General features: G+C 52.8%; 3 protein-coding genes across 4 annotated transcripts in view; 1 reads left to right on the top strand and 2 right to left on the bottom strand.

Moving 5' to 3' along the window:
* The window catches only part of LOC105300547 (myosin-6), a 25,552-nt gene extending 21,333 nt beyond the window's left edge, over window positions 1–4,219 (top strand). Inside the window, exons 31-37 of the mRNA XM_011372823.1 lie at window positions 4–312; window positions 644–847; window positions 1,710–1,835; window positions 2,043–2,318; window positions 2,909–3,004; window positions 3,714–3,848; window positions 4,196–4,219. Of these exons, the coding sequence (XP_011371125.1) occupies window positions 4–312; window positions 644–847; window positions 1,710–1,835; window positions 2,043–2,318; window positions 2,909–3,004; window positions 3,714–3,848; window positions 4,196–4,219 (1,170 nt within the window). The remainder of the gene's footprint in view (window positions 1–3; window positions 313–643; window positions 848–1,709; window positions 1,836–2,042; window positions 2,319–2,908; window positions 3,005–3,713; window positions 3,849–4,195) is intronic.
* A 2,312-nt stretch (window positions 4,220–6,531) lies between these two features.
* On the bottom strand, window positions 6,532–9,204 carry CMTM5 (CKLF like MARVEL transmembrane domain containing 5). Of its 2 annotated transcripts, XM_011372820.2 has the most exons (5): window positions 8,857–9,204; window positions 7,774–7,926; window positions 7,146–7,238; window positions 6,863–6,947; window positions 6,532–6,773 (listed from the first exon to the last, which is right to left on the bottom strand). In XM_011372820.2, exons 1-5 carry the CDS (start codon window positions 8,983–8,985, stop codon window positions 6,760–6,762), a joined length of 474 nt encoding a protein of 157 aa, XP_011371122.1. In that variant the 5' UTR covers window positions 8,986–9,204; the 3' UTR covers window positions 6,532–6,759. The 2 variants fall into 2 exon arrangements, with proteins under 2 accessions (XP_011371122.1, XP_011371124.1); XM_011372822.2 differs by lacking the exon at window positions 7,774–7,926.
* A 1,171-nt stretch (window positions 9,205–10,375) lies between these two features.
* IL25 (interleukin 25) lies at window positions 10,376–13,056 on the bottom strand. Its single transcript, XM_023538138.1, has 3 exons — window positions 13,048–13,056; window positions 12,606–12,916; window positions 10,376–10,631 (listed from the first exon to the last, which is right to left on the bottom strand). The coding sequence occupies exons 1-3, from the start codon at window positions 13,054–13,056 to the stop codon at window positions 10,376–10,378; spliced, it is 576 nt and encodes a 191-aa protein (XP_023393906.1).
* Window positions 13,057–15,440: the final 2,384 nt, after the last annotated feature.

Here is a 15,440-nt window from a genome sequence, read left to right as displayed (position 1 = left end):
CAGGCCTCCCTGGAGCATGAGGAGGGCAAGATCCTCCGGGCCCAGCTGGAGTTCAACCAGATCAAGGCGGAGATCGAGCGGAAGCTGGCCGAGAAGGACGAGGAGATGGAGCAGGCCAAGCGCAACCACCTGCGGGTGGTGGACTCGCTGCAGACCTCCCTGGACGCGGAGACACGCAGCCGCAATGAGGCCCTGAGGGTGAAGAAGAAGATGGAGGGTGACCTCAACGAGATGGAGATCCAGCTCAGCCAGGCTAACAGGACAGCCTCGGAGGCCCAGAAGCACCTGAAGATTGCCCAAGCCCATCTGAAGGTAACAGAAGTTGGGGTTCTCAGATTGGGGTTGAGCCCAGAGGGAAGACGATGGCCAGAGAAAAGGGTCCTGGGCTAACGAATATGAGGTGAGAGTCAATTACGTCCTAAACTTGGAGGCTTGAAGGAGACCTGGCTAGGCCATGTCCTGGACCAGTTCATGTCCTGGACCAGTTCAGCCTCCAAGTCTAGAGACCAGATGAGAGAAGGTGCCCCTTTGCCCTCCACTTGACAAGAGATTTGTGAATGAGGAGTAGGGCACATCAAACCCCAAATGGGAGGCCCTGATGGGATGGGGTCCAGGCCTCTGCACTTCATCCTTTCCTCCATAGGACACCCAGCTCCAGCTGGACGACGCGGTCCGGGCCAACGACGACCTGAAGGAGAACATCGCCATCGTGGAACGGCGCAACAACCTGCTGCAGGCCGAGCTGGAGGAGCTGCGGGCCGTGGTGGAGCAGACGGAGCGGTCTCGGAAGCTGGCTGAGCAGGAGCTGATCGAGACCAGCGAGCGGGTGCAGCTGCTGCACTCCCAGGTGAGGAGGTCAGGGGCTGCCACAGGGAACCTGCTGAGTGGTAGAGCCCAGGACATCTATAGATGTTCGGAACCTGAGGCTCTGAGTGAGCATTTCCAATCAGGATTGCAAATTATTTCATCTCTTGGGCCAACTCTCATCTGTTAATCACGGCTCTGGATCCACTACCTGAGAAGAGGGACATGACTTAAAAGCTAAGAGTGCCATGATTGGTTGGTGATGCCTGCCAAAGTCACAAATCTGGAGGTAGTGAAATGCTGCTACTATTCGATATTCTTGATCTAGAAGACACCTCTATCTTGCTCTGTAAAGATGGGCCTTTGGGACTCTAAAAGAGCACAACTGCATCTACTTGCAAACCCAATTCTCAACAGAACACCATTTTTCTGCAACCCCATGTATACTGTTTTCAGCTATATTCTCCAACGAGTTTTTGTGCCTATCTTATGGCAGTGCCCTGTGGAGCTTTGTTCTATAATCTATGTGTGGGAATGACATCATGCACTGGCCTAGTCCTCTCTTCCTCCTACATTCTTTCTGTAACTATAATCTTTTCCAGGATATTATCCTGGTGAAAAGTTATTCCCATTTTCCTTGGAATATTTTCATGCTCTTACATAGACATGTTACTAAAGAGCTCAGGAGTAGAAGCGCAGATTCTTTGCTGCTTGGAGTCTTTCTCCAGACCTCATAATTTTAGATATAACGTCTAAGTCATCTATACTCATAGGAAAAGGGAAAGCAGGTGAAAAACAAGGAATACTCTAAAAGCAAAACTTTTTTTAAATGACCAGTTTTAATTCTCTCTGGGCGAAAGTGTAGAATCAGTATACATTCAATAGTTTTCTCTGCCTCTATCTAGAACACCAGCCTCATCAACCAGAAGAAGAAGATGGAGTCAGATCTGACCCAGCTCCAGTCAGAAGTGGAAGAGGCGGTGCAGGAGTGCAGGAACGCTGAGGAGAAGGCCAAGAAGGCCATCACGGATGTGAGTGACCCTTCACCTTTTCACCTTCCCTAAAGACATGAACAAGGGCTCTGGGTCCAGGCCAGGCCACTACGCTGCAACAAATTGACTCTGCAGTTCCCCGGGTTTGAGGGCCTCAGGGAGTAAATGCCAGGATGAGAAAGACGTGATCCTTGAGGGAGAAGAGGCCTGGGCCCCAGTTCTTTTACACCTCTCTCCTGTCCTCAGGCGGCCATGATGGCGGAGGAGCTGAAGAAGGAGCAGGACACCAGCGCTCACCTGGAGCGCATGAAGAAGAACATGGAGCAGACCATCAAGGACCTGCAGCACCGGCTGGATGAGGCTGAGCAGATCGCCCTCAAGGGCGGCAAGAAGCAGCTGCAGAAGCTGGAGGCCCGGGTGCGAGAGCTGGAGAACGAGCTGGAGGCCGAGCAGAAGCGCAACGTGGAGTCGGTCAAGGGCATGAGGAAGAGTGAGCGGCGCATCAAGGAGCTCACCTACCAGGTACGGACCCTGCGGCTGCTCTGGGGCCAGATTAGCAGGAGTGGAGAAGGAAGCATTTTCCTAGCCCCACCTCCTGGCCCCCACAGACCCCATGCAGAGCCACCATCTGGGAATGCCACCCAGCGCTCCTGGCACCTGCTCCTTGAGAAGCTGTATTCAGATTAATTTTCTTTCACATTCTCCAGAGTCAGTTTGGCTTAAGACCATGAATCTTTATAGCGGGTGGAGAAGAATCTGCTTCTACTTCCTGGCCAAGAGCATCTGTGGTGGAACTGATAGGTTATAGCTGGAATAGCCCCAATGTCTCCATATTGTCAGATGAAAGAATTTCATTTTGTTCTGAGCCACTTCCCCAGCTTCCAACTTTAAGGCCTCAGATTGCTTTTGAGATCCTGGACTGAGGACATTGCCTTAGCCCTTTGACCTACAAGTAGCATCAGTGATGAACTCTCCCCACTACCTCTTTGACCCGGCCCATTGAAGGGAGAGACAGCTAAGGCGTGGGGAGAAGAGTAGAATAGTGAGGGAGGGAAAGATGACTGCACTTGCTCCCACCTCAAAACTGGTTTCTCCTACCAATCCACCCCCAGACAGAGGAGGACAAGAAGAACCTGCTGCGTCTACAGGACCTGGTAGACAAGCTACAGCTGAAGGTCAAGGCCTACAAACGCCAGGCCGAGGAGGCAGTGAGTTCATGGTTTTCTCCACTCTTTCATCAACATATCTCCTACGTGTGAGAACCAATGAGTGTCCTCCCCAGCGTGGGGCCTGGACAAAGGGTTTGCTATTCTCTTTAACTCTCAAATATTTGCTCAGTTGTGTCAGGCATTCTGAGTTAACAAAAGCAATGCTTATTTGACTCAGGACCTTCCCACAAGCTGCTTATAGTCCATACACCAGTAAGCCCAAGAGAAAACAATGTAGCTGCTAATGCAGGTCAGGGGGCTGGATAGCACTAATAGCTGGAAGATGGCAGTGGAATTGAGCCTGGAAAGGGATTTGACCAGGCATAGCACAGTGAGGAAGACATCTGGGTGGGCAGAAAATTGTGGATATGAGGTGCTGATGAGCACACCTGTGCAGGAAACCCAAGGTCAGGAAGCATCTATCAGAGTCACAGTTGGACAGATGCAGTGAAGCTGGATTTGAGTGGGCCCGGACCAGGCAGCATGGGATTCATCTTGGGCAGTGGGTGGCCATGAAGGATTCTGAGTTCTGGACAAGTGTGAGGAGGAAACCAAGCCAGGAGCAGGATGCCCCTGGTAAGGCTGTCGCAGGTACATGGGTGTGGGGTACTGAGCCCAGGTCAGGGACAGGAGGTCCCCAGACTAGGAGGCTGAGAACCCCTACCCCTGCCCCTTCCACCTCCTCCTCCCACACTCTGAACCCCTGCAGGAGGAGCAGGCCAACACCAACCTGTCCAAGTTCCGCAAGGTGCAGCATGAGCTGGACGAGGCGGAGGAGCGGGCAGACATTGCCGAGTCCCAGGTCAACAAGCTGCGGGCCAAGAGCCGTGACATTGGTGCCAAGGTGGGTCCCTCCCCAGGGCCTGGCTAGTCACCCTCACAACAGCACACCCTCCAACATCAGTGCCCTTCTGAGTGGGCATGCCTCACCCTCTATTTGGATAGTCCTCAGGTTCCCATAGCACCCATACCTGAAAATCCCCTTCGTGTTCAGAGCACCCTTATAGATGCCTGCACCTCTACATGTACTTAACTACAAGGACTCCTAAATGAGACGCTAAGATCCCTGAGGCCCAAACCCCTCCTTCTAAGGGTATCTTCCTTAAACCCCTGAAAGCCCTAGAGATTCCTCCCCACACCCTTCCTCCCTCTTGCCAGCTGCCCACTTATACCTTTTATTTTTTTTCTCAGCAAAAAATGCACGATGAGGAGTGATGCTGCCTTTGAGACCTTGCTCTTGCTAACCTATAATAAAGATGAGTGACAGACTCTGCCAGAGACCTTGTCCTTTCTATTCTAAGCTCCTGGGAGGAGGGCCACACAGCCCTGTGTCCAAGCTGTGGGAGCCAAGGTTTCCCACATCTATAGAGGAGGAAACTGAGGCTCCGAGAAGTGAGGTGTCCTCCCTGAGGTGACAAAGCCATGAGTCCCAGTTCTGCTCAGTCAACCAGACAAGGGACAAGAGGGAGACATTTCAAAAGTGGAGAAAACAAAGGCACCAGAAGGGTGAGCCAATTCTAGACAATGGGAGACAGAATTTTAGTGACGAAGCTGAAGCCACTCTCCACCTACCCTATCTCTAAGGCCACGGGGGTTAAATTGTCCTGGGATACCTGTTTCCTCCAAAATAAATTTTCCCACTGATGCCAGGAGAGTCTCAGAGCTGGCTGGGGACAGAGATGTGGATAAAGAGGTTGAGACAGTTCCCATTGTGATCGGCAGCCCCTTAGAAGTAACCCACAGAGAGTCTCTGTCCCCATCATCCCCAGGGACAGTCGGCTGGAGCCCAGGGCTGACCCTAGCCTCTGTGGGTCAATGCCTTACCATGAGGGCAGCCTGAGGCTATGGGACCAGGAGTCGCTGAGTCTGAACCTATGTGCCGTATGGACCAAACCTGGGCACCGCCTGTATCATTTTGACCTCTCACACAGACACAGATGAGCATGGATGCACATGCAGGTATACACTGTAGACGGCATTTCTGCTACCTTTGAGCTCCCGCCAGGGACAGTATGGCCTGGATCACACAGCTGCTCAGGGACAGGGATGGTCCCATTCTGCTCCAAACAAATCCAAACCCCTACTGGGCCTTACAGCCAGGCTCTCCTGACAACCCTCTCATGTCCTTACCTGGATTCCCCTGGCAAAGCCCCTTCTATCCCTTCTCTGAGGCCTTGACCCCACCCTCCCCCAAGGTCAGTCACTAGTCTTCAGAATGGGCTGTGCATAAAGCCCTGAGAACTGTGAGCAGAGACCAGAGGAACACAAGAATGTTGGTTCCAGACCTGGAGAGGCTGCCAACTCTGGTGAGGAGCTGAGACACGAGGCTAGGAGAATGGAAAGCAGGAGAAGTCAGATCAAGAGAGACTCATGGTTATCACCAAGCAGAGCAAAGCATCTCTACCAGAGTCCCAGGGTTCAGGCAGGGTTTGGGGGCTGGGGCCTGCATCTGGAAGGAGCACCCCAGAAGAAGGAAGGCATTTCAGGGCAGGAATAAACAAGCATTAGAGAGAGGGGATAGCAAGTGATCTTGGACAAGCTGCTAAGGTAGGCCACGCTGGGCTCTATGGGCTGGGCAGGGAGGGAGAGCTTGGCTGCACTGGGCTGTCATGGGCCAGACAGTGCTGATTCTAGGCTGTGGCAGTGCCTGCTCCAAAATTCCCCGGAGCTGAGCTCTCCCAGAGCATTCATTGTGGGGAGTCATGATCACCCTGCACTAACTTCCCTCTTCTCCAGTCTATGAGCACTCAATAACCTATCTGTCAGGCCCATCTGTCACCTGTGAATCCCTGGGGCCCAGAGTAGGGTCTGCACAGGAGACACTCAGGAAATGTTTGCTGGGTGCTGGCAAGCTGGGAAGGTGGACCTACTGGTGGAGGAAGCTGGAGATGAGGCTGGGCCAGCTTTTCTGAGCTGCAGGGGGCTCTGTACAGTATCTAGAAGAACTGTTGAGGCACTAGGAGCTCTGTCATTTCCCCTGACTGGGCCTGTTTTCTCTTATGTGGCATGAGGGCATTGGACTAGCTGATATTTAAGGGCTCTTCTAGTGCTGGCCTTTTGGTAACCTCTGCCCTCATCTGATGCCACAGGCTGACCTCTCCCCTGTGGCCTGCAGGTTAAGTCCTCCCCACACTACGAAGAGGAGTTCTACATACACCCCAGGCAAGCACCTGGCCTCAAACCCACTAACAAACCTGTGGGTGCAGAAGTGGCAGGTGAGTAAGTGGCACTTACTCACGTAGGGAAGGCTGTGCCTTCTCAGACACAGAAGTCCAGGTGTCTCTCCACCAGATACACCACGAAGTGGCCCGGCACACAGAGAGCTGTGGCACAGAAGTTTTATGTTGACAGATGTCTTCAGCATCTTCAGTCTAGCTTCCCACTTCCTCAATGCTCAGACCTGGTCCCAGAGGAGGGACCAAGACCTGCTCCATGTAACATTTCCATGAATATTCCTTAGATTCCTGATATGCCTAATTTCTGGGAAAGAAAAAGACTGACCAGTAGGATTTGACTCTTTTAATTTGAGGATGAATAGCTTCTTCCTGCCCACCCTTCCCTCCATAACACCTCCCCAGGCCAGCTTCATCAGGAGCCAGATGGCCCACACAGAAGTCCCGTGACTTCTCAGGCCAGGCTCCATCTCTGTAGATCTGGGGTAGAGGACAATGGGCTGGGGGACTAGTGGATCCAAGAGAGAAGTGCCTGAGCTCCACTGTCCGCTCTGTCCCCTTGGTCTGGCTGTAGCCCCGGAGTCACTGCTGGTCCCCTGTGGAAATGGAGCCAGGCAGGGAAGGGCATGTCAAGCTGGAGCAACTGGGACAGGGACATCTGCTCTCCCAGAGCTTAGACACTCACCCTGGGTGGCCCTGGGCGCCATCTCTATCTGGTAGATCTTGAAGGCATCGTAGGCAAATACAGAAACCAGGATGATGCCAAAAACCTGTGGAGCAGGAGTGGAGTGGCACCACAAAGGCCGTCCAGTATTCAGGGGAAGAAAGTGAGTGGTATGGGGCAAGGTGTGGACCAGAGCCCAGGCACTGGCTTGGACTTGGGGGAAGGCACGGCAAGTAGGCAGCACCAGCCAGAGGTCCTTAGGGAGCTGGAGAGCTCCAGGGGTGGGTGGGTGGGCTGGACTCACAAAAGCAGCAATGGCAGCTCCATCCCGGGAGGTCACAGCCGCAAAGGAGACCACCAGAAAGATGATGATGGCACTGATACAGCGGAGGAAGTCCTGGGGTGGGGAGGGTCGGGGTGCAGTGTCAGAGAGAAATTAGAGGGCAAGGACATCCCCCTCATTCCCTGAATCCCTGCATGGAAATGCCCCTGGACACCACATAAAGCACTTAAGAGAGAAAAAAAAGAGGGAGCTCACACTCTATTCAGGGAAGGGATGCAAGTAAATGCAGAGAAATCAGAACAGCAAGCCAGGGATCTGGGGTGGGGCTAACTCAGGCTCAGCAGCTGAGGCTAAGGGGCAGGTCTGGGGACACCAGCCAGAAGAGTGGGGGCAGGGCTGGGGCTGGGGCTGGACATTTGATGAGTGGGATACCAGATCTAAAGGATGTGCATTCTCATTGTCAGTGACTCAACAACTGTGAATCAGTGTGGGTCAAGGCAGTTTTGAGTTCAGGGCACAGGCTCGGGGCGAAGCCCAGCTGGGGTTGAGGACCAGCCCCCATACTGACTCAGGAAAAGGAGAGAGGCTGGGAGAAGAAAGGAAAACTCTGGGTTAAGAAGAAAGGGGTGGAAGAGGCAGGGTCCCTCACCAGACAGGGCCAGTTCAACCGATCAAAGCGCTGGTAGTACTGGGTGGCGTAGAGGAAGAGGAAGGCGAGCGTAATGAGGAACTCAAGTAGTGCTGCAGCCATGTAGGCAGAGATGGAGGCCGTGAAGCAGATGAAGATGATGAAGGTCAGGGCCTGCAGGACGGAGTGTGTGGACTTGTCAGGAGGGGGACACAAGCATAGCCTGACTTTGGCCTTCCCCCTCCTCAGGAGCTCCCCCGGGCTGGCCCCCACCACCTGTCCTTGGAATTATCCCCATCCCTGGTGACAGAAGCCATATTCCAGGGCATTTGCCCACCAAGGGCTGTCTCCAGCCTCCTACCTCTGTCAGCCCAGGAGGATTCGATTATTTTAACTTGGGGATGACCAGCCACCCCTATCCTGCTGTTCCAGCAGCCCTAGCGGTTTTGTGTCCTTCTGGGGCACAGAGGACAGTGTGAACGTGGGCCCTGCAGCAGCCTGCGCCCCAGGACGCACCCCACGCCCATGCTTTTTTCCACTCCTGGATGCCTCAAACCTATTCAACAAGGCCTAAAGCCTATGCCTCCATGGCAAAAGAGAAGGATTAGAAAACAAATACCCCACAGTAGATTCTGGGCGCCCCTTCAGCTCTAGCGTTGTAGGATGACATATGTGCAGAAGACTTGCCTTGCTAAGTGACTAAGGGAAGATCCTTTCCTAAGAACAGATGTTCATGGGGAATAGATAACAGATACAACGGGGTTGAAGGAAGTCTGCCCTTTATGATAGTTGGACTTCTTGGACATACGAAGAAGTGGCCATCTTAGAGCCCGGGAAAGTCAGGCTGGTGTTAACCCTGTCCGGTCCCTGTATCTTGCATTCCTTCAATGTCCCAGAAAGCTGTCCTGTCTAACTTCAATCCTTCCTGCCGCAAATGAACCCTGCTGTAAACTGCCTCCAGATGCAGAGGCATCAAGAAGGCAGGAAGAAGGTGAGGGAGGGGCAGTTGGGGGTAGGAAGGATGTCCAGAAAGCCTGGGAAGAGGGGTGGTGGGAAGAGCAGGGGAGCCAAGGCTAGGAGACAGGTTGGGGTAGCTGCTGTTACCAGCTCAGTTTCCAGCAAGATGCCTTTGAGGGAGGAGAGAAAGGTCTTGTCCACAGCGAAGCCCTGGAGCCCTGCAGCTGCCCCCTCTTCAGGGGGCCCGTCTCGACGACGATCCAAAGCACTGAGCATCTCCTCGGGGCCCACCAGGCACAGCCCCTCACTGCCACCAGCCCAGGAAGGAAAACAGGAAGACGGAAACCTGGCAGGATGGGGAAGCAGACAGAAGAAGGAAGGCACTACCAAAAACCTGAAAGTGAAGTGTGCAGGCCTGTTGTGCGGTCCTGGGAGAAGGCGGCCGCCACGGGAGGAATGCCCAGATGAGCCTTCACCCAGCTGCCCAGGGTGGCCCTGCTGTGCCTGCACCAGCCCCCTGGAGGCACATGGGGAAGGGAGGAGCTAGAGAGGCGTGGCAAACCCTCCCCTTACTCCGAGAAGGGAGGAGCGGGAAGAGGAGTCAACGGACTGTGGAGACAGGCAGGAACTGGGAGGGGAGCCAAGAAATGGGCTGGACTAGGAGCCCCCAAAGACCTAAGCCTAGAGAAGTTTGTGTCCCCTCCCTTAACCTTAACCTTCTTCCTTGGCTCATCCTTCCTCCGTTTTGCTTTTAGGGAGGGTAGGAACTAGAGACTGGCCTGGGCAGCACCCCCAGGACCCAGCTGTAGCAGCCAAAACGAAGGACAAAGGCAGATTGTTGGGGGGACAAGGAGGAGCTGTGTGTCTGCTGCAGTACCTCAATGGGCCTCTGTCTCTCCAGCATGCCAGGAGAGTGGCCTGACCCCCACCCTAGTGTTTGGGTGTGGGCCAGGGAGCCAGAGAAGGGAAGGGGTGCAGGGTCACAGCGGAAACTGGAAGGAGGAGGAAGAGGGTGGTAGGTAAGGGCTGAGCCTGGGGAGGAGAAAGGACTAGGCTGGGGTCCCCAGAATGCCAAAGACAAATTAGGCCACTTTTAAATACAGATTATTTATTTGGATTAGTCTCTCCATGCTCAATAACAGCATCTTCCTCGGAGTCACCCATGTCAGAAGACTAGTAACTATACCAGGATGTGTGCAAAGTAGATGCTCACCGAGTATTTGATGAATGACTGAATGAATGAATGAATGAATGAACAAATGAACAAATAAATGGAATGGGGATCTCTCTGTTAGCAAGGGGAAAAATATCAAGAAAGCATCTGTGCTGCGCCAAGGCAGCTGGGGCTGGGTGGAAAGGGAGAGGCAGAGTGGTGGGTTTCAGGAACGGGTGGAGCTTTGAAGACCTTTCCAAGAGGAAATGCCAGAACATCAGCTCCCAGTGGCCTCGAGCAGCTGTTGCTCCCTCTGCTTCACTCTGCATTTCCCATTCACTCCAAAAAGTGCAAAATGCGGTTCCCCGCAAAGTACCCTTCCTGTCCCACGATCCTGCTATTTCAGATGGTGCTTTGGAGGGGCTGCACACTCGGGCGTCCTGGCTCACTGTGGCAGGTAGCTGTACACCCAGTTCCAGTGTTCTGACAGGGAACCAGCCACAGGCAGCATGACTAGGCCATCACACGGGGCCTCACACACACGCAAGCCAAGGAGACGCGGTAGAGCCTGCGTTCCAAGCAATAGCCATGATGGGCGCCCTGTTCTCCGGGGCACGGCCTCCGATAGAAGACAGTCTGGTTGTGGTAGAGCAGCTCCGAGTTGCCCAAGGGGTCCATGTGGGAGCCTGTCTGTAGGCTGACGCAGTGTGGACACAGGCAACGGGCGTGGTACAGGTCCTGGGGAAGCCGGTTCAAGTCCCTGTCCAACCTGTGGGAGTGGCACGTGTCAGTCAGACCCTGGATAGAGGCTGGCTGTGTAAAGGGGCCGGGACAGAAGCAGGGACCGGGATGGGTGGAAATGCCAGAGGAAGGAAATGGTGTGGTTGGAAGTCCTGGCTTCTTGCCCTAGCTCTGGTACCCGCTTGCTGGGTGACTTTAAACAAGCCACCCTCTCCTCTCCGGGATTTATTTTCCCCAATTGTGAGAGTAGGGATGGAAGCCTGGCTTTCCAACTGGTCCTGAAACCATTAGGGAGGCAGGGGAAGGTAGGCAGGATCCTGCCTCAGTCTCCACTAGACCAGCTCCGCTTCTGTCTGATATACACGTGGGGCTCTGGCGTGAGGTTTCTCTTTGTTATTACATTTTGGGTGGGTTTTTTTTATTATGATAAAAGTAGAAACTGCCCTTACATGAAAGAGTATAAAGTGAAGAGTAACAGTCTGTCTCCCCACCAGTCCCACTCCCCAGAGGTCCCCACTGTCAACCACGTCCTGCAGTCCTCCAGCCAGACTGTGTATCATAAGTGCATGTAAGATTACATGGTGAGACTTATTTACTTATTCTGAAAGAATCTCATGTCCAAAAAAAAAAAAAAAAAAAAAAATCGTGAAAAATGGGTGTCCCAAAGGTCTGGGACTCCAGAAGCCCAGCAGGAAACAACTGCTGGGTGGTAAGACCATTCTCCACACAGACAAGCCCTTGCAAGCTGGGGCTCGGCTAGCACAGCATTTTCCAAAGTGAGTTCCCTAACAAGTACCTTGCAAGAGGTGGGGTCTGTGGCCAAGTGAGTTTAATGGTTCCTTTTCTGTGTACTTCTTGCAGACTTTAATGTGCCGAGCACATTGTGAGTCTCCAAGGGGCTGGGGCTGCAGCAGCTTTTCCCACACTTATTTGACATCATCACTTTTTTTCTGAGGAGCAGCTTGTGGGATGACTGTTGCAAAGAACCCACCTTGGAAAAGACCAGCTGAGTGGTTATGAGGACCTCATAGCCTCCAGCAAGGGGTCGGGACCCCAGCTGAGTCAGTCATCTGGCACCCAGCCTCTCCAGAGAGGCTCCCACACTTCACATTTAGCCCAGGACCCAGCCAGCCTTCTAAAACCACTTCAAAGCATGGTGACCTGGAGTCTTCACCCTGGATCTAGTCTTAATCGGAACTGACCCTCTCCCTTCTCACCAAACTTCTCCATCCATCCCCAAAGCCAAGGTTAAGCCAGAACTAGACTTACAGAGAGTGGGAACACAGACACCCTATGTGAACAAGACAGAAGGAGAAAAATGTATGCAATCCCTAAGGCCCTAATTTTTAATATTTTACTTCATCGTTGCCATTTCTGCACATCCTAATATTTTTCACATCGTGGCACAAATAGAGAATTATAATATTTGTATGGCACACTGAGTTAAACACTAAGACTGCTCAAGATCCAAGTTAAGCCGCCTACAGCTCCAGCCGCTCAGCTGTCCCCCGAGTTGAAAGTTTCATTATCCTGGCATATTTATAACCCACTCATGGCCCAGAGTAGACTATTTGGTATTGGGATGCTTTGTGCCTATTTCACACCATGATTCCCTGATATTCTAGTTAGAAAAGCATGGCCATTATGGGGATGAGGAAGGAGAAGCAGGAGGAGGAAAAAAGAAGAAAACCAAAATTTTATGAATTAAGTATAGATTTTACGTACATCATTTTATATGACCTGCACATTAGCCTATGTGGTATTATCTCATTTTACAAATGAAATATAACCTGAGCTTTGAAACCTTGAATAATTGGCCCAAGGTCACCCAATAAGAGTCAGAGCTAGGACCTAGACTAGGCCTTGTCTAACCCCCAAACCTTTAAGACATCTCTGGATGAAAAGGGGCACGTAAGCTGGAACTGGGTAGAACTCCCTTGACCGCTCACACACACCCTGCCTGGCACCCATACGGGCACTCGGGAGGGGAGAGCAGACTCACTCGTAACTCCAGGGGGAGATGGACCTGCTGTTGAGGGGTCCGTCTTCGCTGGCCCTGCAGGATTCTGGGTGGTGGGTGAAGCTAGCAGTCTCTGAGGAAGGCATGAGCACAGTGTTCCACTTCAGCCACTCCTCAGTGGGGTCCTGACCTTTGCTGAGGCAGCAGCTGGGCCAGTGGGTACGATCCTTCTGAAGTGGCAAACTGAGGGTGTGGGTTCCCATGACTACTGCTAAGAAGGCAACAACCTGTGGGAAAAGGCCAGTGAGAGAACTGCTCCTATCTAATCCAGGTACTCCTCCCCCAGCTGTTACCTGAGATCCCGGTTTCTAGCTCCACCTGACCCCTAGCCCCAAACCTGGAAGCCCAGCCTCCCTCCACTCCCAGCAACACCTCTGCCCCTTTCCTGCTGGGCACAGTCCCAGCCAGTCCTCTGCACGCTCACCTGGTACATGCCGGATGGTAGATGCTGCTCGCCCAGCCAAGTGCTGTTCAGGTTGACAGGCAAGGAAGGCCCTGTGGAAGCAGGCTGGCTGGAGCGGTTCAGGAGTCCTGGTTTTATTTTCAGCAAACCTGTTTTGTTTATTCAAATTTATTTCCACTACCTTTTGGAGGGAGTGACCTGAGATTAAAAAACAAAACAAAACCAAAGAAAACCTGACAGTGTTTCCAAAAGCTGCTTAAGATGCTATACTCATGGAAGTTGTGATAAACATCATTGTAAGCCTGGAAGCCTATAGGGTAAATTTTGTTCTTGGCATGTTTCTGGCATGGGGTCAAACAATAGTATTCTGCTATTCTGAGCCTTTGAGAACTGGCATTATGGGAATTTCCCTGGTTGGCTTGGTACCCAAAATTAGAGAATATCATCTGGACTCTCCTCAAGAGGCCTCATTTCCATGACCTCTGCCGCTCCCATCCAGGGTCTTGTCTCCACCATTCCCTTTCTTCTCAGAAGTCCTCCCGATCACCCAGCTTAGTGAACATTTCCACTCTACTTCCCGTGACCCTCACTCCTTCTGTTTTCTGACCCCTTCCTCATCTTCGATGACCCAGCTTCTATGACCCTCAACATCTATGACTTCTCCCCATTGTCCATTACATGCTCCCTAACTCTGCCAGGGGCCACCCAAACCCCCATCCCTGCCCTTTCCCTAAGCTTCTCTGGACTCTCCCTGATCCCACTAGACTGCCAGAAAGGCCCCCATCCCATCAGGCTGTTGGCTGGATGTGTAGGGTCTGATGGAAGAAGCTGTGGGTGACTGTTCCCATTGCACGAATGCGAAGGTCAAGCCAGGAAGAGGAAGGGCCTAGTAATAGCCTCACCTTAGACCCAGGAGGTCCCAGTTCCAGAGACCAGCCTGGCCCCACCCCCACTCATAAGGCAGTGGGGACAAGGTTGTGGTAGGGGAGCTGTTGTTTGAGGTAATGAGGTGTTAGTGGGGGCGGGTATGCGTGCTTCACCAAGGCTCAAGCTGGGCCTGACCAGAAAGACAGGTCAGCCAGGGGCCATGCCGCTTGGGAGACACGTGCTGAGAGCAAGCCACAACCTGCTTCCCTCCAGGGCTTTTCTCTTCATTCTTGCCCGTTGATCCCCCTCTCCCACATCTACGACCCCCCTACTCCAACACACACCATACACTGACATTGTATCTAGAATGATATTTCCTGATTTGCATGTGCTTTCCCTTAGAAAATACTCAGCTAGTAACCAAGGACTCCGAAACTAAACAAAGGGAACAAGGGATATCTTCAACCGCATAGCAGGAGGAATCCTTCAAACGCTCTAGGGCAAAGCAGTCCCAAAACAAAGGAGTGATGAGGTCAGGGGGCATTCTGAAGGATTGGGAGAAGCTGCTCTGGTGAGGGCCCTAGAGGGCAGTGGGTAACAGGGCTTAGGGGAAACAAGTGAGGGCTGGGAGATCAGGGACACTTAGGAAGAGCACTGAGGTAGCAGTCCATTGCCTGGCTCCCACTGCCCCACTCTGTGCCCCTGTGCTCTCAGATGCTCTCACCTACACATCCCGCTGGCCTTGGCTCCTGTGTGTCAGGTACCAGGGTGGCGCCAAGTCCTGTATGTGCATCAGCTCATTTTACCTTCCAATAAAACCATGAAGTGGAAACTACTGTCCCTATTATCTCATATTAAGTCGAGGAAACTGAGACCCAAAGAGATTTAGTAACCTCCCTAAGGTCACACAGTTAGGAAGGAGTGGAACTGGTTTTCCACTCCAGTCCTGACCAACTCCAACTAAGCTCCTGGCATGGAGGTACCACACTGTGCTGACCCCTGGTTGGCAAATGGAAGAGAAATCCTCGCAGTGAGTGCTTTCTTACTTACCTGGGCTTGAGTGGGGGGACACGTCTCACCTGAACCCGCCCGAGTCCACAATGCATTCCTGCCCACTCAAGCATTCAGCCCTATTGGCTGGAACCCACTGTTCCCTTTTGCAGTCTTTGGTCTGGCATGTGGCCCCAGGGTGGCTCTTGGTATTCCTGAGAACCTCCAATCCCAGAAAAGGCTCTGATGGGGCAAGAGCTCCTCCAGAACAGCTGGATCGGTACAGGTCTCCCCAAAACCAATCAGAGCCTCAGAGCCTGACATTGACCCAGGCCTCCTGATCTTACCCCATCCTCCATCCAGGAGGGGGTGCTTGAAAGATCTGGAAGTGATCCTAGCTACCTGTTTTACTTGCTGATGCTGCAAAGGATCCACACTGACCTTTAGGAGAGGCCTTTGGGGTGACCCTTGCCTCTGTACCAGGACTTCCTTGGAGGAAACCTCTGAAAGGCAGAGGGCGGGCCCCTCCAAGCACACAGCCCCACTGATTATCAGGC

This window comes from Pteropus vampyrus, unplaced genomic scaffold (assembly GCF_000151845.1).
Source record: "Pteropus vampyrus isolate Shadow unplaced genomic scaffold, Pvam_2.0 Scaffold213, whole genome shotgun sequence".
Lineage (NCBI taxonomy): Eukaryota > Metazoa > Chordata > Mammalia > Chiroptera > Pteropodidae > Pteropus > Pteropus vampyrus.
The sequence above is the reverse complement of the archived record's forward strand: the minus strand, read 5'-3'. Positions and strand labels throughout refer to the sequence as shown.

Excerpts from the sequence above, each read along its gene's own strand:
- CMTM5 (XM_011372820.2), bottom strand. The coding sequence starts at position 8,985 with ATGCTCAGTGCTTTGGATCGTCGTCGAGACGGGCCCCCTGAAGAGGGG. Across the intron at positions 7,239-7,773 it reads GGTTGAACTGGCCCTGTCTG|GACTTCCTCCGCTGTATCAG; the intron begins GTGAGGGACCCT and ends TCCCCACCCCAG. Across the intron at positions 6,948-7,145 it reads GAGCTGCCATTGCTGCTTTT|GTTTTTGGCATCATCCTGGT; the intron begins GTGAGTCCAGCC and ends CCTGCTCCACAG.
- IL25 (XM_023538138.1), bottom strand. Across the intron at positions 10,632-12,605 it reads ATCTCCCCCTGGAGTTACGA|GTTGGACAGGGACTTGAACC; the intron begins GTGAGTCTGCTC and ends CCACTCCCACAG.